At 26.1% G+C, this 24,653-nt stretch overlaps 3 protein-coding genes across 9 annotated transcripts in view; 2 read left to right on the forward strand and 1 right to left on the reverse strand.

Moving 5' to 3' along the window:
* LOC114129135 (Kv channel-interacting protein 1-like) overlaps positions 1 to 24,653 on the reverse strand; it is a 390,998-nt gene that overhangs the window by 181,495 nt on the left and 184,850 nt on the right. The window lies entirely within an intron of this gene.
* On the forward strand, positions 1,498 to 4,056 carry LOC114126131 (cuticle protein 7). The gene is made up of 2 exons (XM_027990014.2): positions 1,498 to 1,664; positions 3,294 to 4,056. The coding sequence occupies exons 1-2, from the start codon at positions 1,653 to 1,655 to the stop codon at positions 3,945 to 3,947; spliced, it is 666 nt and encodes a 221-aa protein (XP_027845815.2). The 5' UTR covers positions 1,498 to 1,652; the 3' UTR covers positions 3,948 to 4,056.
* LOC126550066 (cuticle protein 7-like) lies at positions 10,121 to 11,990 on the forward strand. 2 transcript variants are annotated; one of them, XM_050200908.1, is made up of 3 exons: positions 10,121 to 10,257; positions 11,416 to 11,497; positions 11,534 to 11,990. In XM_050200908.1, the coding sequence occupies exons 1-3, from the start codon at positions 10,246 to 10,248 to the stop codon at positions 11,845 to 11,847; spliced, it is 408 nt and encodes a 135-aa protein (XP_050056865.1). In that variant the 5' UTR covers positions 10,121 to 10,245; the 3' UTR covers positions 11,848 to 11,990. The 2 variants fall into 2 exon arrangements, with proteins under 2 accessions (XP_050056865.1, XP_050056861.1); XM_050200904.1 differs by having other exon boundaries at positions 11,416 to 11,990.

Below are 24,653 nucleotides of genomic sequence, written 5' to 3' on the forward strand. Positions count from 1 at the left end.
ATTTGTAAAGTATACACAGGATTTGTTGTACAAGAAAAAAATCTTTAAGTTATTTCATTATCAAGGTTAAAATATTTAAACTATAGTATACAAATATATATTTTTATGTTTATGATTGCAATTTTATGAAATTGCAATTTGTATTCAAAATAAATTATTTAATATTTCATACATTTTTTTTTACATTCATTTATTATTTATAAAACTTCCTATAAATACATAATAATTTAAAAATAAGAGTAGGTATATAAATAACAGACTCTACTCAATAAATTTTTCAAATCAAATTAATTATTTTTATTGGTTTCAAAAATCTAATAAAATTATATCATATTTTACAAAATGCGTGTTCGTACTTATTTATTCTCTATGGAACTGTTGACTGTTCTTCCCACATGTATTTAATTAAGTAAATGTACAGACTAACTTAAACTTACTAGTCATCGGATAAGTTTGTATTTACAATTTGAGTAACTCATATAGCTATTAAATAATACAATTTAATTCTAAAGTAGTTTGTTTAAATTGAAAACAAGTGGTTTAATATATTATTTTATAAAAGTTCAATTAATAATATTTGGGGGAAAAAATATAGTTTTTTATGTGATAATAATATTTGAATTGTATGATATATTATTTCAACACTTGTAGAAACTCATAGTAATAACTAATAATTTTATAACACATAGGCTAAACTTACTAACTGACCATTAGTACTATAATTTATAATAATTAAGTTATTTTTTTAATATTTTATTAGGTATAAGTTTAGTGTTATTATACCATGACAATTCGTAAGTAAAAATTTAATTGAATACAGAAAAATTCTCAAATAATTATATCAATTAAATGGACAATATTTAATAATTCATATTATAGTGTTGAAAGTAGTAAATAAAGTTAGCTTAACTTATTTCAAAATGGACGTTTATTTCATAGTATATTTGTGATAAAAAAGTAATCCCTTAACTTTTTTTGCCCTCTAGAAATTTTTTTTTTTCCAGAAAAAAAATCTTTACCTAAAGCAAACCAAACCAAACGAAAATCCTACTTTTTTCTTTACACATCTCGTATTTATTGTACTTGGCGTTTTAAAACGTGCAAGGCTGAATGAATTGGTGCGGTGTAGTGAGCAGTAGTCTACCCTCCAATCAGGCAAACCGCGTATTATATTACACAGTGACCATGAGGAGACAAAATTAGCGTGTGTAAAAAAAAAAAAAAATGGAAAAAAACTGTAATATCTGTATGACTACATGAAAAATGATAAATTATCAATGTACCGGATGTACACGGTTAAACCTTAACCATGGCGGTGACGGACGGTGAGGGGGTCGTCAGTGATGGTGGCTGGGTTTTAAGAGAACAACAGTAGTATTACGTCTAAACCTCGAAAAAAAAATTAGCTGATATGGCGCTTACACCCGGCGATGACGCCGGAGGACAAATAGGGCGTGTTTGGTGCATTTGTCCTTCATCCATGCCGAAAAACTGCCGGAGCCCCCTTCTCCCCCGTCGAATTCCCGGTAAACTGCCATCGAATCGAGACTATATAAATCGGTTCACCCACATTTGCCAACTATCAATCACCAACGTTTGATCTGTAACTGTCGCAATTTAAGCAAACAAATACAGCCACTAAAACCATCAAAATGGCATACATGGTAAGTAACTATATTATAATTTATAAGTTAAGTTGTGTATAGCGTTATGTGTATGGGGAAAATATAATAAGCAAATAGAAAATACATTCTGAAGCAAATGCAACTTTCAAGACTTTACGGTCTTCGGAATCCGATAGATTTCATTGTTTTCTATGTAACGCATTGCGTCGATTTAAGACTGGCTTTTGTACCTATTCGGTATTATACGTGGATTCAGTTAGATTCAAGTAAAACTCTTTTTTGATAAATTTTACCTATGCTAAGAAATAATACACCTTTTTTTTATGAGCTATTGATCGTCGTGTTAATTTCAAACAATTTGTTCTAATTTAATTGAAATCTGTATATCTTTAAATGCGATATAGTGTAATGAAGTGAAATAAACTATTGTTCATTATTCAAATTAGGCAAAATACATTTCTAATTGTTATATATAATTCTATATTTAAAAAAATGTAACTTAATAATTTATCTGAACTTTTTAGTCCGCTTATTATTACAGTACCCCAATAAAATAGATTAATGTAAATTGATACAAATTATCTTCTAATTAATTTAAAATGTACGTACATTTTTACGAATTCGTCAATATTTATTCTAGTATTCATTATAAAAATAAATTCACATTTTTTTTTTAGTTACATTTTCAAAATACGTACTTAAATGATTAAACTTAATATTATATTTTGGCTTGATTAAATGTATTAATAAGTTCTCAAATATTTTCCTACTAGGGTGTATAATAAATGATTATGTGTCTAATATAGTTTCTAAACCAAGACGTTTATTTTTATTACAAAACTTATGTAAGTAGTTCCGTAAAACTTTATTCAATTAAATCGCTAATAATTTATTTTTTAGTATTACCATGCTCTTTAAAATCGACTAAATTAAATTACCATTTTCAAATATTTGTGTTTTTTTCAGTTTCTATACACAGCTGTGATTTAAATACACGCTAAAATATGTAGTATTTATATGTTATACTAATATGTTGTTTAAAGCAAAATAATGAAATATTTATTTTTAAATGTTGAATTTATTACCTTTTGGCTGTAAGTTGAGTTTTTATTAAAGATATAATTATGATTGTCTATGATAATACCTTGACTTTTCTTATTAAAATATTATATAATTTAAATCGTAATAGTTCATAAAAATTGGCCAATAAAAAAAAAAAAAAAAAAAAAAAAGGTTTCAACTTGATCATTTATTTTTATGATATATTAAATATAAGAGAACTATTTGAATAACTTTTATGAGTAAGATAAGTTAAAATTAAAACATTATTAAAATATAAATTTTATGAAATCATGATACATATATATATATACGGAATATTCATTTAAATATTTAAAATCTTGATAAGTTCATACTTTGTAATTTTTTGTATACACTATACATATTTTGTATAGAGGTATATAAAGTATACCGATAAACCAAGAACAATTTTTTTAATCAAATAAACATTTAATGTGACTTGTTGATTAAAATGTGGTCCTTTGAGCATATTTATTCGTAATTAAAAATACAATTGCTGGTTTACAAGTTATAAAAAATGAGATATTTAATGATATATAACTTATAAGTTATAACACAACAATAACGAAACTTCTATTTTTGTTATAGTTCGTAGTCATTGCCGCCTCCATCTTGGCCACCGCCTACGGATCTCCCGTAGCAGCACCAATCTACGCCGCTCCAGCAGCCTACTCTGCACCTTCATACGCTGCTGCCCCGTCGTACGCTGCACCTTCTTCATACTCTGCTCCTTCTTACAAGCCCGCTGCTTACAAACCAGCATACGGACACGAATCTTACGATGCCCCAGCTCCATACAACTTCGAATACAGCGTAAACGACCCACACACCTACGACGTCAAGAGCCAATCTGAATACGCTGACGGAAACGGTTACGTCAAGGGATCCTACAGTCTGGTTGAACCCGACGGTTCCACCCGCACTGTCGAATACACCGCTGACGACTACAACGGTTTCAACGCCGTCGTCAAGAAGGAAGGTGGATACGCTGCACCAGCTTACTCTGCACCAGCCTACTCTGCACCAGCTTACAAGGCCCCAGCTTACTCTGCACCAGCCTACAAAGCCCCAGCATACGCTGCACCAGCTTACTCTGCACCAGCCTACAAGTCCCCATCTTACTCTGCTCCAGCCTACAAAGCCCCTTACTCCGCTCCTTCATACTCTGCCCCAGCCTACAAGGCCCCAGCTTACTCCGCACCAGCTTACGCTGCCCCGGCTTATCCCGCCCCAGCTTACTAAGCTAAATATTTGACTTTTCTAAATCAAAATGTCAGTTCTAATTTATTGTTATTTATTTATTTAAATGTAAATATAATAAACAATTATTACATATTTGCAAACCCGTAAACATAGCTGTGTATTTATTTATTTTTGTGTACTAAGATCCTATAATCCTATAATGTTTGCTTCGTGTCATAATCCAGACAGCAAATAGTTTATTATACTATTGTCTATTTATTATAAATTTAAATAGTCTTAATATTTGTTTATTAAATTAAAATATTAAATATATTAGTCAAATAATTCTGAATAAACATATATAGTTATTAAGGTTCACAATTAACAAGAGTAGGTACTATAATAATTATCTTATAACGATTGGCGTAAAACTGGATAATATATTGCACAATTTTTAGTAAATAAAAGAGTATAAGCCACGGAGCGAGGATAAATATAATTATTTGTGAATTACGGTTACTGAGCCTTGTTCAAATGTGGAACTGCAAGAGTTTGTGAATAATTGAGTAATGCATTTGTCCTCGATCCAACGGATTTAAGCGAGCAACTTGCTAACTATTTCTTTTCCATAAATCTACGTCAAATATATGGTATACCTATAAGATCACCGCAATATGAGATTATTAACTTGTAAGTATGAATGGGTTAGATGAGGTCAGATTAGGAGAAAACCTGTGAAGTATCTAAACATTCATCTGCAGTAAACATTAACTATACTATTGTCGATTTATTTATATTATAGAAGATATATAGTTAGATTTCAAGGCAACATTATAAGAAAATGTTCATTCCAAAATATCTCTATTTAAAGGCGTTGTACATTTAAGTGGGTTTTAGCTTTGAAAATCTATTCTAAACAACAACAGAAAACACCAAACTATCTGTAATGTTATAATCAATTAGTACTTTGAATTTGACATTCAAAATAACTGAGTTATTATATTATAATAATCAGTATTAAGAGGGTAGGTACGTATTGAAAATTCTCCACAAACAATGTTTAATATAAATAAATATTTAATCATTTCAATGCGTGATAATGCGATAAGACTGAATTGACCATTTTTAAGCTGATTATAAAGTATATTCGACTAAATTTCTAGGTCACTGATTATATAAGCATATATGTAAATCTGATCCAATTATTTTTCACACTTTAACGAGCAATAAAAACAATTTTTGGCCGTTTACAATATTAATTATTGTGGAAGTGCAATGTAGTGATGGTTAATAATACAAGTTATTTTAAATATAAATTGCTTATTTTTAATTTTCGATGATTATATATTTCATTTAATAAAATTATAAAACAATTTATTATATATTTATGTATCTTTAGGTATTATTAAATTTATAGCAATATTTGATTAAAATATTATTACATAAAAATATTTATAAAATTTATTTTTTTCAAAAAAATTGTTTATATTATGTACCTACTGATGTATAATGTATAATGTCTAAATGGTTTAACATATTTGATCGATATAGGTATCTATTTTAGTCAAATATTTAATAAAAACAGTATGGTTTACCATATTTTTAACTGTATAAACTGGATGGTATGTCTTTCATACCTATAATTTATATTATGTATATTATAAAATACATATATTACTTATTCTAATACATTTTAGGGAAAATATCGTATGTTTAATTATATCAAAATCATTTTAAAATATACAGCACTCAAATACTGTAAAACATTATAATGTAACTATAAAAAATTAATGATTCCATTATCGCCGTGACAAACGATAGTGTCATCAGTTGCATATTCAAATGGTTAAAAAATAATATGCTAGGTACCAAGATTTAATAATTTCTAAAATGACTAACTATTAATCAAGCAACAATCATTGTTTGATATTTTGTTGCGCCTATACTATTACCATATTATATTTCAGATCTATTTATTATACACAAGTGACTATTTAGTTCTGAAACTACCTTATCCCCAAGGACAATAAGTTGACTAGGTGCATCTATTATTAATGCTCATACTCCAAATATGTTGATCGCGTTACGGTTTTGTTACGTATGTAGGTACAACTCTAATAGTACATACGTATGCATTTATATGTATACGTATAGATTCTATTATAAGTGATAACAATAACTATAATATAAATTATAAGCCTACATTGACTGACCTGATTGCAACATATATATAATAAATATAATGGAAAAATTAACGTTGCACATGTACACAAAATGGTAGGTATATTCATGAAATAACATTTTATGGTGAATTTTAACATACTCTATAGTAAAATATAAATAAGTTTTTTTCCACAAACACTAACAATAATGAAATCAAATCTTGACTATACAATACGAGTTCAACATATTTAATAAAGTTTAAGTTAATTTATATTTAAAAACACATTTTTGGTGCCTATATAATTGTATAACGATAAATAATTATTATCGATTTCAAAGTAATTTATTTAAGAACCCCTATTAAGAAATTAAATTTCTTTTGCTTTGTTTTGTTGCCTAACCCATAATAATTAACATAGTCCTTGGAATTATTTGTTTGCTGGATATAACAAAAAAAAAAAGTTTCCAACTTAGTCGCGTAAACTCCGTTATAATTGTATTTAGAAAATGCAAACAATAATACACGGACACAATAACACTAAAGCAATAATACTAAAACATTAAAAGATTCAATGATGAATGAATTAGCTAGTGTGTCTTAAATTATACAACAATGTGCTGCACTTGTTACCCAGTCTTAAATGAATACATTTAATACTACAATATTATATACGAGTATTTAAACGAAATACAAAATTTAATAGTACCTATTATAAATATTAATACATAGTATGGTAGTTATAATAAATGATAATATTTTGAATTATTAGTACTCATTTCCATATAATATTTTGTTATAAACGAAACAACAATACATTTTTTCTTTTAAACATTTAATCTTATATTAAAATATATATTGAAATTTAAATTGAACCTACAGGTTGTATTGAAAACAAATTATTTGTGTTTGATTTATATTAATGAACACAAAATAGCTTATATGCTTTTTATTGTAAAACAATCAAGTTACCTGCAACTTTTAATCTTAAACGATTATTATTTTTTCAAATATAAGTTCTAAATAAATAAACATTACCTACTGTGTATAATATTAAGCTTTAATAAATGATAATTGATTGTAATATTCATTTTATTTAATAAATATTTTAGACAAATATTTAGGTAAATTATATTTTAGATATTAAAGAATTTTTATTTAACAAGTAATGAAAAAATGAAAAATATTCTATAAATTCCTAATTTTGTTGAATTGACTTAATACAAATTAGTTATTTTGTTTTCAAAGATTGATGGTTGTTTATATTTTAAAGACTTAATCGTATCTTTTGGAAGACGAATATTGTTCATGGCTTTTTCTGTTACATGTCTTGCTAGTTACCTACTATTTTTACTAGTTACTATCATTATTTGTTACTATGATAGATCCATAAATTATATAATATACCTATACTAAACGAAATTAGTTTTGGAATTTCTTGCAACTCAAATGACATGATTGTAATCCAATGTATTTTATGCCGATTGGTTTATACATTTACATTTTTTCTGTTTTTAGATTATTATGATAATTTTTCCAAAACTGTTTTTAAATCATAATGAATATTTTTTTTGCCTTATCTTTATTATGCTGTATCTTTTTATTACATTAAATAATTTTATCAAAGGTACATAAGAAATTTTATTATAGAATTTGTAATGTAATGCCCTCTTACTCTCTCGTTAAGAGTTTTGTTTTGATAAAATCAAATACATTTTAAAATTATATACGAAACATAAAATACGTCATCAATCTGAAATGTTTAAGCGGAATTAGATAACGTTATTGCTAACTTGATAGTTATTTCGGAGACAACGATGAACGAATACGACATTATAAAATCATTATATTCTCGTCTTCGATAAAAATCGTAAATATATTATAATATTATGGTGTTAACTGTTTAGTGAATAATAAAATATAATATTCAGCCACTGCTTACTATTATGCACACAATAGTTTATAATACTTATACTAATATACTTAATAATATGTATACATATTATATACTGTAATTGCAAAAAAAAAAACTAAAATATTTCAAATAATAATTTAGGTAATTATATGACTATATTAACTATATTTTTATATAAGTAGAACATCACAATAATTATTTATCTGTCGTCCATTCATAAAGAAATACGAGTAATACTAAAATCTAAGTGACGGAAAAAAATATTTCAAAGATTATATTGGAGCATTAGTTTGATCACACGTAGGTACCTATAATCTTTGTAATACAATATTCACATTACTCCTATAGTAGTATTTTTTCGATACTAAGTTACCACGTCATATTAAATAAATAATTATATTTATTGTTATGTGTCACGTGTATATTATGCAGTGAATACAGCATAGACAAAATAAAAAATCATAAACGCATATAATTGTAAATGAATAATTAAATAAGTACAGTAATATACACGTATAAATAACTTATTACCTAATTAAATTTTAATAGACGCCGTACTCGCCGATGAGAAAATATATCAACAATCTCTACCATAGACTTTTTAATTTGAGTACCTATTATTTAACGTTTGGAACTTGACCTAATGCTCAGGGTAATCTTTTAAGGGTTCTCTATATTAGAATGGTTTGACGTATCTACGAGAACGAAATCAGTGTGTTTTTCACATTAATTGCAGGTAAAAAACCATATGACTTGTCTCTTCCAGACCTATGAACATATTATTATTTCAAGTATGACCAAAACTTAAATATTTTATTAACTCAAAAATGTTGTTATACTATTTTTATAACACTTATTATTTATAGATATATAAGTGTTTTTTTTATTATATAACTAACGGCCTAACTGTCCCTGTGCACTTAATTGTCTGTTAAAAATAACACTTCGTATATTATGATTATAGTTTATCAAATCTTTTATTTAGTATTCCATGTACTGATATTAAATAATTAAAAAAAGTATCTTATAATTTAAATTAAATTAATAAAATGTGTATTAATTGTTTAGAAATAAATCAAAAATATTAATTTACAACTAAAATTGTAGAAGAAATTCATCATTTTTCTGCTCCTTTAATTAAAACCTAAAACGTTCATAAAACTACGTATTGAAGTGTCTAAGAACCGAACTGTAATTGAACAAAACAAAATACGATAATACCAATAAAAATATATATTGATCGTGACATTAAATGGGTGGTTTTACTAAGTATACAATACAAGTCTACATTGCATCCAATTTTAATAAATATTTTATTTTATGTAACTATTGCTAATCCTATAAAAATTAATCATTATTCGTGAATTAACAAATCTCTCTTTGAGGGAACTTTTTTAAAATGCGAATTTCGAAAAAGTCTAAGTATATTTACATTATGAAAAAACTAAAGTACTCTCAAAATTCCACGTTTTTACCTATTATAGCCAGCTTAGTCTCCATGTTTATTTTTTTTATCAGCTATGGCAAATCCTTATTTATAATAAATTGTAGATTATAATAATCGACGATTGATAGTGGTCACTACCTCATATACCTACCTAAATGTTGTACCTAATTAAAACTATGGACTATATTCATAATAAAATATTGAATTCTTATGAATCCTACTGCACTATGAAATAGCTTGACAACTAGCGTGAGTGTGTGTGTGTGTGTGTGTGTGTTGGGTTTGACATTTATTTTTTAGTACAGGTAGATGCAATGTTTTATTGCTTTTACTAGTGCGTATGCGTAAACCATAATTCATAAATCGGCAAAAATTGTGTAACACGTTTATATTTTAAGTAGTGACAAATTTAGGACATGTATAATAATTCTACAGTGACCAAACACACAGTACAACATCCAGCCTTGGTGCGTGATTATTGTTATTTACTTAATATAAAAGCGTTGGCCATTATACACTATATAGAACCGGCTGCTGGGCATAATCGGCTGTCTCCGTAGGAGTGGCCGTTTTTAAATTTCTTAAAAAATATTACAATATAACATACTCCTCGGGGTAGGTCATCGTATGCAACAAACAATGTTTTTGTGTCGTTAGTCCGAGCAAAAAAAAAACACACACACACACACACACACACATATAGAAAAATGCTTGGGCATAACTCATTATATTGTAATAAGTAGATCACGTGTGGTATAAATACATCAGTAGCAGCAATATTTCGATCAATATAGTTTTATCCGAAACAGATCACGTACAACTTAAATTCAACAAAATGGTTTCTAAGGTATGATATTTTCAAATTTTTGTTTTATTTTATTATAATTTTCCTAATAATAAATTATTTTTTTAGTCAATTCGTTTTTCATTAAAATTAAATAACCTATATTGTTGTTTTTTTTTTCATTTAAAACAGCTATTAATAATATAATCATTAATTTAAACTAAACGCTACATTTTGAAACCCAATAGTTTTACTAATTTTGAATTCTCGATTGTAATCGGCGATTTTGTTGTGTTAGTATTTTAAAATAAATATATTCTTTGATTATTTTAGAACTCAACAATCTTTAAATAAACATACAAATTTCGAAAATTTGATAAAACAACGGTCCATAGATAACAATTAATATTTATGTAAATATTGATTTTTGTACAGTTTAATTATTCAACCAGATTCTATTTTGTTTTTGTGTTTATAATAGCAGTTACGCGTTTAATGTTTATATAGATTCTCGATTAAATATTCAATTCTCACACTTTCTTAAATCGTACTGTATTGGTCATTTTTGATAAAGATAATTTTTGAATACAGAAGTACTTTATAGTATTATGTCGTATTTATAACGAAATATTGAACATACTTATATTGTACCTATTACGAAATATATTATATTAAGATAGGTATGATATTAAGCTTTGAATACATTTAATAGACAATAAACTTGTTGAAGAGTGTAGAGTTGTTTTAGTTTTTACTCGTTACTTATTGTTGTATAACAGCGGTGTATCGAGGGGATGGGTTGGGGGTTATAATCCCCCCCGAAATGTCTTTGAAAAAAAAAATACTAATAGTTTGAAAAAAGGACAAAGTGCGAAGTAAATTTTTTTTTAATAAATCCCCCCCCTAAAAAAAAAAATCGGATATGCCACTGTTGAGTAATGACTACCATAGTACATGCTAGATTTAAAATAATTTTATATTCATAATTGCTATGTATACAGTACACACTATTGACAATTTCACGTGATCTTGTGCCTTGATACACAAATAAATTTAAATAAATAATCATATTATAAAAAGTTACATAATTATTATATTAAAAATGCGTACACTGATCAGTAATACGCAATTGTTCCGAAAACGCGGTACCTGTACAACATAGATTCGCAGCAAAATAATAATAATATTATTAATTATTATATGTCGTTATGATCGCTGCAGGTCGTGATTTTGGCTTCAGCCGTGTTGGCCGCCGTCTCCGGATCTCCGGTGTACCCGTCACCCACTTACTCGGCGCCGGCTTATCACGCGCCCGCCGCCTATTCGGCACCCGCTTACCATCACGCGCCCGCCGACTACTCGGCACCCGCCCCGTACAGCTTCGAGTACAGCGTAAACGACCAGTACACTTACGACGTCAAGAGCCAACACGAGTACAGAGACGGCAACGGCTACGTCAAGGGCTCTTACAGCCTTTTGGAGGCCGATGGTTCCATCCGCACCGTCGAGTACACCGCCGACGACTATAACGGTTTCAACGCCGTCGTCAAGAACGAAGGCGGTTACAAGGCCCCATCGTACTCGGCACCGGCTTACTCGGCACCCGCGTACAAGGCTCCGTACAGTGCTCCGGCTTACAAACCGGCTTACTGATGAAGAAACGTCCGTCACGTCACCGCCTTGCGTGATGCGTTCTGTCTCTTATAATTTATTTTCATTTCTTATTTTTCGTTGTTATGTTGATTTACGATAGTAGATTAAAAAAAAAAAAAAAAACTATACGCCAGTTAGGAAAATGTCATATTTGTTTTTTACAGTTTTCAAAATCGTAAAAACGACGACCATGCGTGCACTACGACCGTTACTGCCACCGAGATGACAGCTTGAAAAAAAATCAAAGAGTATCTACACTACATGCAGATACATAGGTACATGTATATGTCTTGCTATAGAAATCGGTTGCTATAAACAATCACCGTCTCAACTGGTAACATTCTCGGTGTCGCACAAATCAACAGAATGACTCCCCAGACATAAGACATATACATGTCAAAAAATCTTTAGTCACTATCACCGAAAAATATACGAATTGCATTCAAATTTCGAATGATGGCGTCCTATGGACCATCGTTCAGAATACTGAGCTCGCGGCCGCAAATACTTGTTAGGAAAATTTGGGTAGCCGGTGGAATTACAAACCTTTGAACTGCAGTCACAGTTTTCAACTGTGTAATTAGCGTTCAGTAGTGCACTTATGCGTGAGAGCAATGTGTAATCTCGAGATTTTCCGGAGGCATTTTGGAGCTCTAGTCATTATAAAAACGCCGTTAGGAAAATAATTCTGTAATGATCCGTGAGAACTCCGCTAAAATCGTGAGCACTTGTGAGTATTACGTTACAAAAAAATATCACTGCGGACACGTTATAAAATCAAACATTCCATTAGTGATATTATAATAGATTATGAAAATATATTGTTTTGTAAAAATGAAATAGTGAAATAACACTTTATAAAAAAAAGTTAATGGTGAGATTAGTATTTGAATTGAAATATTTATCTATTTTATCACATAAAAATTATAAAAATATCGTATTTATAATCTAAAAATTTGATAAATCCAAATTGCTAACAAAATTAAATAAATAAATCATGTGCATAAAACGATAGTTCTTTGTAGCACTAATTTCACATCGTTGGCTAGTGATATATATATAAACCATTCTATGTACTATAAGGTATAATAAGTATGATATTTGCCCATATTAAAATCTGGTTATTATTTGTACTAGCGATTTGTTACAAACTAATAATATTATAATATAAATAATAAAGTCACATATTAGCTTGCAGGATTGGCTAGTGGTATTAAGGGTAGCCCACTAACATGAGTTTATTTTATCGTATTAAATTTGAAAACATCATTTTAATGTTTTTTACTATACAGTTATTTGTGTATATAACTGTTAATAATCTTATAATAACCATAAACATTTTTTATCTCTGTTCAGTTATTAACTCGATAAATTAATCTTTGTTTTAAAATAAGTATTATTTAAAACTTTCTTTAAAATCAATTGATTATTATTATTAATGAACTTATTTTATTTTATAACTCACCAGTAAGTATTGATTTTAAGTATATACCTACTTAATTTGAAAACATCGTACACAATAAAAGAGATAATCAGATATCTTATTAATGACTTTATTAGGTAATGTTTAAATATTTAAAACAATTTATGAAGATTAACGTTTGCAAATGAATATTCTCGGACAGTTTGATATTTCAACTATGTTTAAAACTATGGTACGAGAATAAGTATATAAAACTCGATATCTCGTAAGTATGATAAATTAAAGACAATTTTCTATCAGTATAGTTGTATTTGAGCTGCAAACCGTCGCAACGTGACATATACAGCGAACGACGTCTTAAGATCGTTTATAGACTGTACTCAATTTATTTGTAAAATCCGATAAATTGCAATGAGCTTAAAACGTTTAAACTAGTTGTCGAGTATATTATCTTGGTACAGCCTGAGTTATAGCAGTTTATGTGATAAATGTCAACGACACAAACCTACGGGGTCAGTTGAAAATTATAAGGTAAATTAATGAAAACGTTTAAGGATGAGCCGACATAAACGTTGTTTTTGAATAATATTTAATCTCCAAAATTAAAGCCTGGGTTCCTGATTACGACTTATCACATTTTAGTCGATCAAATTAAATTATTATCAATGATAAACAGTAATAATAATCAGTACCTAGGTAAGTAAAACCATATACTTACAATCATATTTTCGTGATGCGATTGAGATTTAAAAAATATAATTTTTAGAGGATGCAAGGAAAAAAAAAGAAACGTTGGTTCGTCATTATCGGTTTTCTGCATGGGTATATTATATACTTCACCAATGATAAATAAATTATAAACTGTCTTTAAAATTCGGTCATGACCGGCGAGGCGCAAACGCAATTACCCGCATTATATGTATTGAATCGCCCCTACATCAGTGAAGTCAAACTTACGGAAACGACCGTCACTGTCACCACTGCTAACTGGTATATTCGTCACTGTATAAAGTATTTTATCGTCCACATGCTTCTGCCATATATACTAAAACTACCACCGGTGCAATATTAATTACTGCGACAATCCACCGCTGCCAGTATGTGCGATCTGCTTGGGCGTTAATAAATGATTGATCGTGACGCCGCCGTACAGGAAATAAAATAAAAAAAATGTCCGCGTACGAAACATAATAATTTTATAACATGCACCTACTCAACAACATAATAATAATAGTAATAATAATTTATCATAAACGTAGATCGTGACCGTAACCAAAAGACGGCATAGCAATATAAGATACATTCGTATATGATAACAGTTTTATTATACTCGTTTTATAGGTAGGTAAGTATACCTGCTATTTTAAGTATTTGCTTTATCCTTCTATAAAATAACGTGTAACACGTTACACCTCTTTCGTCTGTCATATTCATAGCCAAATATTCCGCTAAGGAAATTCAAATGATGTAGCGTCTATAAGTTATACCACCGTTAAAGTTATTTTAAATAATTTTACTACCAAACTCTCATAGTTTATAAAATTATGGAAATTATATCATTTTTTATAAAATATAGTCAGACAAATAAGTTACGTCATTTGAAACGTTTTTTTTTTTATAAAACAATTTATTGTTACCTATTACTTATTATTCATTAAATATTATATTTTAATATACCTATACATAAAATCGATAAAACAATTTATTAAATTTGAACAATAATTAATACCAAATTATTTAAAAATTCTTAATTCATTGCAATTTTTTTGATTTTTAAATAAATTACTAGTATAATCTATACATAAATATATAATATTATAATATGTTGTACTAGCTGTATTATAGGTACCTACCTATTTTATATTAAGTATAATCATAAAAACATATAATATATTACTACGAAAAAAACTTGACTACGTTCTCACGATTTACATTTTATGAAATTATATTAGATCATTTCTCATGAAAAAACGATTAAAAATAGAACAATTTTTTTTTCATAAACTCTCGTGACATAAAGTATTTCCTATAATCAGGCCAAGATATACATAAAGATATGTAATGGTTGACAATATATGACGTAACTATACGTACATAATACATACTAAGACAACTTTACTGTATGTGTATTGTGTATGTGCGTGTATGCCATGTCATACGATACATTGTTATAAATCTCGATTTACTCAATTACGTTAAACGATTCTGTACAAAATCCATTGAAAATCACGTTGTCATCCATTTATATATCTTAGAATAAACACCTACTCGCTACTTCATTATTGTTCTTAATATTTAAGTTCCCACAGATAACTCAACGCGTATTACTTTTCACTGGTAGTTAAATATGACACTAGTTACCTATTATTAATTCTGAATGATATCATACAAATTAAATACGAGTATAGCATACTGCAAATCCAATTTTATAATATTTAAATATTATTTTATTCATTTTAATTGTTTTTATTTTTATTACTGATTTTCAGGTTAGCGATATTTAAATTGCATAGAAAACTCATGCTCTAATTATAATATAATATGCTAAAAATTGTTGATTGGCTATTTTGATGGCCTCTAAAAAATTCCCAATTTTACCCTTCGAAAATATTAATTGGAGATCGCTGAACTATAGATATTTGTATAAAAATTTTGTTAGGTAATTCAAAATTAAGAATATAGAATTTGTAATATTTATTTCAATGCCACAGTATATGCTGAACAATAATACCAGTTATATATATATTACATATGTTACGAAAAAAGTACCTAGTAATAGTTTTGAAAATATTTTACATTATTTTTATTAGCATTTTATTATACGTTAATATGTTGTTGTGTTTATATAATATATTTTGATATTATATTAATATGTTATTATACACTATATTGACAGCTAACAAGCACTTTTGTTAAGATGACAAATTTTAGATCCGACGATGTCAACGGACATAAGATCGTAATATTTCCAGTACGATTAACTTGAACTATAAGTCAGTTGTGATTTGAAATCGGTACAGCTCAATAGAAGTCAAAAAGTTCAAAAACCTATTAAAACTTGATGAACCAAATAAGACGTAGCGATGAAATGGTAGAAAAAAGGAAAATATCATTTGAAATTAAATATAGATTTATAAAAAAAGTTGCTTCATTCTTTATTTTATATCTCATTTCAGATTTCTATAGATTTTAAAATAATTTAATCATGATATCGACATATTTCAAAGATATTTACAACGGTTCTCATTGAATAATCGAAAAATTATTAAATCTTATAGATTTATACTACAATCGTAAATACCTTGAGCTACTTTTGACCATTTGAATAAGTGTTCAACAAACATCATATTAATGTTAATAAAAATCGATGATATAATTGATGTATTTTTTAAATTATTTATCTATTAATGATAGACAACCTTGGTTTGCAATAATAAATTTATATTATGATTAGAAAAATGTTTATATAAACGTATACTCGTATACTATGGTTGAAATGCCTGATAAATATCATTTTATATTTTAAGGCTTTAAGTTTATTATCATGCATATTATAATTGATTTATTTTCTTTTATAGCTGTATAAAGTTAATTTTTTTATTAAGTAATGAACATTACAAAAAAAAAAAAAAATAAATAGTAATAATAATAAAATAAAAACAAAACAGAAAATATTCAAGGAAACCCGATGACTAATAGATATACATAGTTTCTATATAAATGAACGTCATCGGGCATTTAAATTTATATTTTTTAAGATTATTTTATTTAGCTAGCCATACTTCATATAGAAGTTTTGAAATTCGAAACTACTGCTTAAACGTTGGAAATGAATATAAATTATGCTGTAAAATTGTTTTTATGTTATCGAATACAAAAGTTACTAAGTTCTTTACACAATAGGATCGAATTAATTCTTTAATTATAATAATATAGTAAAGAGGTTTAAAAAAAATTTACCGAATGAATCGAATTAAAATTTAAAAACAATAAAGTATAGATGTTAAATAAAAAGTAAAGCAATCATTGTCAAACAAATATTTCTTTTTACTGATTCCTCAATTGATAATAAGAGTTGAATAATATATTATTAAAATATCTAACATATTTTCTTATTTATATAATTTGACATAGAAAATAAAATGAGTTGAACAATAAAGAGCTGCCGAAGAACTATTTTTCATTTTATGATTTGTCGTCCATGGGGAAAAAAAGCCCATGATTATGAATAGTACAATTATGTGGTATCACATAAATACCGTGTAATATATTACTCATTACATAGCGTGGTAGGTTTGTATTTATTATTTCTTATTATGGGTATACGGCCTTCAAATATTATTATTTAGTTTTTAATTTAACAAAGTGAGATAGCAACTACGTAAAATAAAAATCAGAGCTTCAAAAATCATGTATAGTAGCATGACCGAATGACATTCGCGTCCATTAGGTCAGACTGTTTTTTTATTCTCGTTTCGTCATCACCTCAAATGTTCAAATTATATGATTTTATTAAATACATAGGTATATGAATATAACTATATATATGCGAGCATGTAGCTACAATTTTAAGTGTATAGACCAATTATTATTCAAAGACAAATAAAGGTCGCACTGATAGTATAATACGACCATACACCGTCCGACCTTGTTAGCCACACGACTAATGGCAACGATTTAACCACAATAGGCACCTTATAAACAAACGTGCAGAGTTTTTGTAATGTCTTTCATAGGTATACTGCAAACATTTGCAGCCATTAAAAAGCGGTATAGGTATGCCATAAATATATATTTATATTATTGTCGTTAGTTCTTGGCCGTTTTTGGAATAGTACATTAGATCCTACAAATTTTCGAAGAAAAGGGTCGCTTGTTGGTAGTGTTGGTACCCATTACGAGCGCACAAAACCATGCCCGACCGTCATCGATAGTTCTTAGGGATGAGCGAAAGTTATATTAGGCATGCGAGCACGCATGAGATGTCTGGTTCAATTTTATTTTTGATCTCATCGATTCAGACGTATGTTGACATTATCGAGAAAAAAATAATATTATAGCCAAATGATATTTTGTATATTGCTAACAATTAACGATACAAATTAATACTCATGAAATAATGAAATCATCTGCGTATGTGACGGATAATGTAAAAGTAAATTATTTGCTTAATTTTTGCGCAATATTACATACATATTATACGCGTCGTGATGGGGCCTACATCTCATCATTAATTTTGTATGATCGTTAGGACTCGTTTTACAGGAACTAATTACGCACAAGACCTTTATAATATACATCGAACCGATATGCATAATAAAAATAATAATGTGTATCGCGTGTAATCTCAAAAATCATTATGTACCTATCACTCTAAAAAGTGTTTCTATATATTATGTAGTGTTATAGGTGCGATGTAACGTCAACCGTAGGACTAAAAAGGAACGAACCGATCTCCGCCACTGCCGTGCCACGATTATGTTAATAGAGTGTGCTATTATATAATACAATACAACATAATAATGCAATCAATACATCATAATAATAGTTTAATATTAATAACTCAACTTAATCTATAGGTGTATGATACGAATAATATTATGCAAAAACCATTTCACTCCATCCCTCGATAGAATATTTGATTTTACGGATGTCGTTTAATATTTGTATCCATCATAATGACAGAAAATAGTGGTTATAATAACTATATTATTATACTTATGTAATAAACATGGAATGGTTCATAAGATTTTATCTTAAAATTTGTATTATAATCTGCCCATCGCAACTACAGCACATTTAATCACAACAGTTGTGATTGGTTTGGGATTTTTTTTTATTCTAATCCAGATTATAATCTTAAAAATTAAGCTGAAAATCAATTATTTTTATATTGCTAAATAATAGAAAAACATTTAATTAGTGTCTACTTAAATTTCAAATTTATATACTTGTCAGATGTATGTAATATTAAAATTTAATTTTCTCTTTAACAAAAAAAAAAGGTTTGACCTTCAATTATGTATTATGTAATTGTATAAGTTTTTTTATACATAGGTGTCTACAGATATAAATATATAACTTTTAGATTATAGGTACAAATTTAAAAGATATAATTTAAATTTTCAAAGTTTATGTTTAATATCATATATAATCGATTCTTGGTAACTCGAAACTTGATACCCCAAAATTCTCGATATCTCGAATAAATAAAATAACCCTTCAAATAACAATAACATTTAATGTTAAAATAATCTTGTAAACTCAAAAATTAATAAAACAAGACTTCGCTATTTCGAATTTTCTTATCCAAATTTTAGAACTAAAAATATGTATAAGACGATATCGTCTCTGATATATTGGATAAGATAAAGAAGTCGAAGATCTGCAAATAGAACCCTGTACCATTACAAGTAAAAAAACGACTCTTGCTTTATAAAATCTACGTAAATATATTGAAACTAATGAAGGTAAGGAAGATTTATTTATACTATTCGATTATTTAGAAAATAGAATAGAGAGTAATATCTAAAATAAAAATAAGCAATAACTTTTAGACTAATTCTTTAAAAATAATATGTAGGTATATAATATATATTATATTTGCTTGTTTATTCAACGTAAACTACTAATTAATTTTAGCTTAAAAATTTTTTTTTTTGATAACTCAAAATTGTTTTTTATTTCGTGAACTTCGAGTTACCGAGAGTACACTGTAATTTTATCTTTATACGTAAATATGATCCATTTTTGGTGTGCTGATATAATTATAAAAATTACTACTGCCTACTATACCATAAATAATTATATTATTACTTTTTATATTTTATTTCACATCAGCACCTTGTTTTTATGCGTGGTTTTTAGTACATTTATATAACATGTAGTTTTATAGGTATGATGGTATCAGATACAACATGGTATTAAAAACATTGGCATTGAATTTAAAGTTATGTATTATTTTTATTTATTTTTATGTAAAATTATTAGACAAGTCTAATGAAAACATTAAGGCCATTTTTTAAAATAAAATATGTTAATATAATTAATTTATTAATTCAATTTCCGTTAACAGATTACATCTAAAAGCCTATCCGAATTGTGACTTTCACAATCTAGTATTCCTGATCGTTGAATTATTCAAATTTATAGTTTTTTTTTTTTTTTGTTATGCTGTGTTTTGTAATATTTACGATTTCTTTTTATGCATTTCAAAAATAAAATATTGATCACACGGCGTCCTAAATAGGCTATTTAGGTACACCGCTGATGTGAATCCAATTTTCCTATAATAGATACTAGATGATATTTTGTTCACATAAATTAATAAACTGTGATTAAAAAAATTTTTATAATTCAATTTTTAATAATGTAAAACTAGCAGGAAATTTAATTAATATAGATAATTTCAGTGATTTTTTAACATTTAAAGATTATATTAACAAACAACAAAGAAATACACCTATTAAAAGTATTTTTTTTTTTTATATATAAAGTAAATGACAAAAGTTTAAAATTATCTAAAAAAGAAATGTAACTTATTGTTTTTGTAATGGCAGTTCTGATAATAAGTAATTTAGTAATTATAAATAAAAATAAATTGCATACAGGTAACCCTTTAATTTAAGTGTCAAAAATTATATTATATATTATTTTAAGACAACATCTATTTTTTAAACTAAAAAAAATTAAAATGCTTATAAATGTATGTAGAAATAAAAAAAACAATATATAACTCATTAACTTGCATTTAGTAAACAATTATGTCTTAAATAGCTGTAAAAATAAAAAATACAAATACAAATTTCTAATTTAATTGTATCGAAGAAATCAAAATTCTATCAATTAGTAAAGGTAACAATTTAATTAAAAAATAATTTGTAAATAGTAATTTTATGTATGAATAATCTGAATTAATCAGTATTATATTTTTTTATAATATAACTAATAACCATACATTTTGATAGTTGTATTTTTTTCAACGTATTTGCTGTACATTAGGTGTCGAGTTGAACTGGTTATCGAATAAACTAGTTTAATGGATTTTGTTAGATTTATATTAAATGATAACCCATTGACAATAATAAAAAAACAATTTTGATCAAAAACCATTTACATTTTGGTAATTATGATTACAAAACAATAATTTTATAATAATATTGGACTCCCGTTGATCCTTAATTTTGTATTTATTTTTTTGAATTATAAAAACAAATACTAGGAATTTTTAATTTTAACTTCTTCAAAGTACTTAGTAGATTCAATTTTATATCCAAAATCTTAATCAAAGTAAAAATCGAAGCATTTTATTAACATTTATCGTGCACACTTATACAACAAAATATACATAATTGTAAAATAAAAACATTCATCGCTTCTCTCAGAATCTAATAAAAAAAATATCAAAAGTAGTTTTAAAAAATCATTATTATAGAACAACTATAGAATGTATTAAAAATAATAATAAGACTTTAATATTTAAGCGAAGAAAATGATCATTTCTTATTTTTCAGTTTCCACAGATCCATACTGCATTATTTAAAATATACCTTCAGAACAAGTATTCCAGATATATTATTTATTACTATATAGTATGCTTCTATCAATATACTTTATAACTAAATAATAATTTGTATTCATTGAAAAAAAAACGTGGGTTCTAATATAATCCAAAGATGCCTTTAGTAAAATATCGTCAAAAAATCATAATAAAAATAGCCTCTCGTAATAAATAATAATAATAATAATAATTTTTGACGTTCCATTATTTTCATCAGCACGTTTTATCTTTGGTAAGTCAACTCCTTCAATTTACTTAAATTTCTTCAAAAATGCTACAGTGATGTTAATAATAAATTTGTTTGTTATTTTTGAACTATATTACTTATATTTTAAACATAAAGTTAAATAACAAAACATTTCAAAATAAAAAGAAATATTGATAATTTTTATTAAATAAAATCTTTTATTTATATCGTTTTAAAATTTGTTTTATTATTTTTAAAAATACATCTTTAGTTAATTTATTTTTCTATAAAATTATATAAGAGTAAGGTTCAGGTTTAGAAAAACATTGAAGAAAATGTATGTAATCCAATACACACTCAATTTTGTGGATAACTCAACAAATATATGTTTCTCCACTTCACTTATTGTGCGTGTACTGTGTATGTATATATATAATAAGTAAACTAAAAAAACTGAAAACGTTTTATACGTTTTAATTTATTGAGAACCAGTTAATATTAAAACATTTTTTTTTAACGTTTAATTCAAAAGTAATTAAAAATATCCCTTTTTAATAACAAAAATATTTGTAGAGGATAAGTTTTTTTTTTACCTAAGACCTGGAAGTACCTTTTTAAATAACACATTTCTATGTTAATTTAAACGTGGAATAGCAATTAAATTTTTTTTAACGAGAATATTAAATATTAATTTTAAGTTATCTTTATGATAACATTTATTAGATTTTAGTACCTATTATAAAGATAAAGTTTTGAAAACAAAAAAGTACCGCAACAATATTAACTATTCATATTTTAATAATTAATTATTTACCTATTTATATAATTTAAACTATGTGTAAACAATTGTAAATCGATATTACAGTTTAATATTTTGTTATAATATTAATCTTTGATAATATGTTAAAAATATTTAAAAACTTTTTTTTTTTTTAAACATTTCAAGTACAAAATATTGTTTTTGTTATTATTTAAGCCACAGATATTAAATTTCAGTCAAAAAATAAAATAATATACATTTTTTTTTTTAGAATAATGTATAATAATAATTATAATAATACCTTTTCATAATATTAATAAAAAAAATATTAAAAACATTTAGCGTTTATTTTATGCATACATTTGAAGCATACAGTGAAATATATTAAATATAATGATATTTAAATACTTATTATTGAAATATTATCTATACTATAGTATTAAGTTTCTTTATTTCTGTAAATAAAATATGTGATACATAAACTTACTATAATAATTTAATTTATTAATATATCAATAAATATAATAAACATGTAAGTATAGGGTATTATATATGAAGTGGTTAGCGGATGTATTGAATTTGTTAGTAAATTTAATAAATATTTTTTTATTTTAAATTTTAAATTTTGAGTAAAGCAATAACTATATTATTTATTCTGTTTTTTGAAATGATTAGCAGTTTTATAATTTGTGATTGTAGTTATTTTGTTAAAATTTCTGAAAATATATTATGTAATTGTAAGCATTTTTAGACAATTCATATTATATTACTATTTATTTTATTATGCATTAAAATATTTAGACTAATTTTAAATTATTTATATATTTATTTTTTCGCTAAATTTTACAATACACGTATTAACTTTTAAAGTTAATGCTAATAATAATAGTTTAAAATAATTATTTATCCTATATTTTAATATATTTGAATATAGGTGGAAATTATGAGGGGTTTGAGGGGATTTCGCCCCCCCCCAAAAAAAAGTTTAACTTACAGCTGTTCTAGTAAATTATTACAGTAGAGTATATGGCTTTAATGATCATATTTTGCTCAGCTCTTTCAGTAATTTCATTAAATTTCCGCTTTTGTAATGTGATGTTGTTTGCAAAAATAAGTTATACATAAAGTATTAATATAATATAAAATAAATTAATTTAACAGAGGCAGTTTTTTTTTCAAAATTACTATACTCAGCTGAATTTATTTATTTATTTTTAAATGAAGTATTCATCATTTAGTTAGGTACATTATTGATAACACTATTTTAATTTAAACATAATAAACTATTATATACATAAAAACACCTTCAATTTATTTGAATTATTTTAAACACGAAAAAAATATAATACTAATTATTAATGTTTATGAATTCTTATTTTTATACCATCAAAATATATTAGTATGATAGTACATTGATATGTTTAAACAAATTATTTCATGTTTTAACAATGTTATATTGTTTAAGTTTGCATTTTATGTAATATCGTCTAATTAAATAATATTATGTTAAATATTAAGCGTACACATTTACATAAACGTCTTGTTTGAATATTTATATTATAAAAAGATAAAACATTATTTGAGTGGATGTATTGAATCAAATCCATTAAATAGTATCTGATATTTATAAATAATAATAAAATATTACGTATTATGGATAAATACCATTTCGACATAGTGAAATAAATATATGAAATATTCTGTATTTAAATAATAACTGATTACCATATTTTTAAAACGAATCGTCGTGATCATCAATAAATCACTTCAGACCTTGTTATTGATAGCCTAAAGTAAAAGAGAAAAATATATGTATCGAGTCAATTTATTAGATATTCATTAGATACTTTAGTGAACGATTCAATTTTAAAAACTG

Source organism: Aphis gossypii, chromosome 1, assembly GCF_020184175.1.
Source record: "Aphis gossypii isolate Hap1 chromosome 1, ASM2018417v2, whole genome shotgun sequence".
NCBI classification, from domain to species: domain Eukaryota; kingdom Metazoa; phylum Arthropoda; class Insecta; order Hemiptera; family Aphididae; genus Aphis; species Aphis gossypii.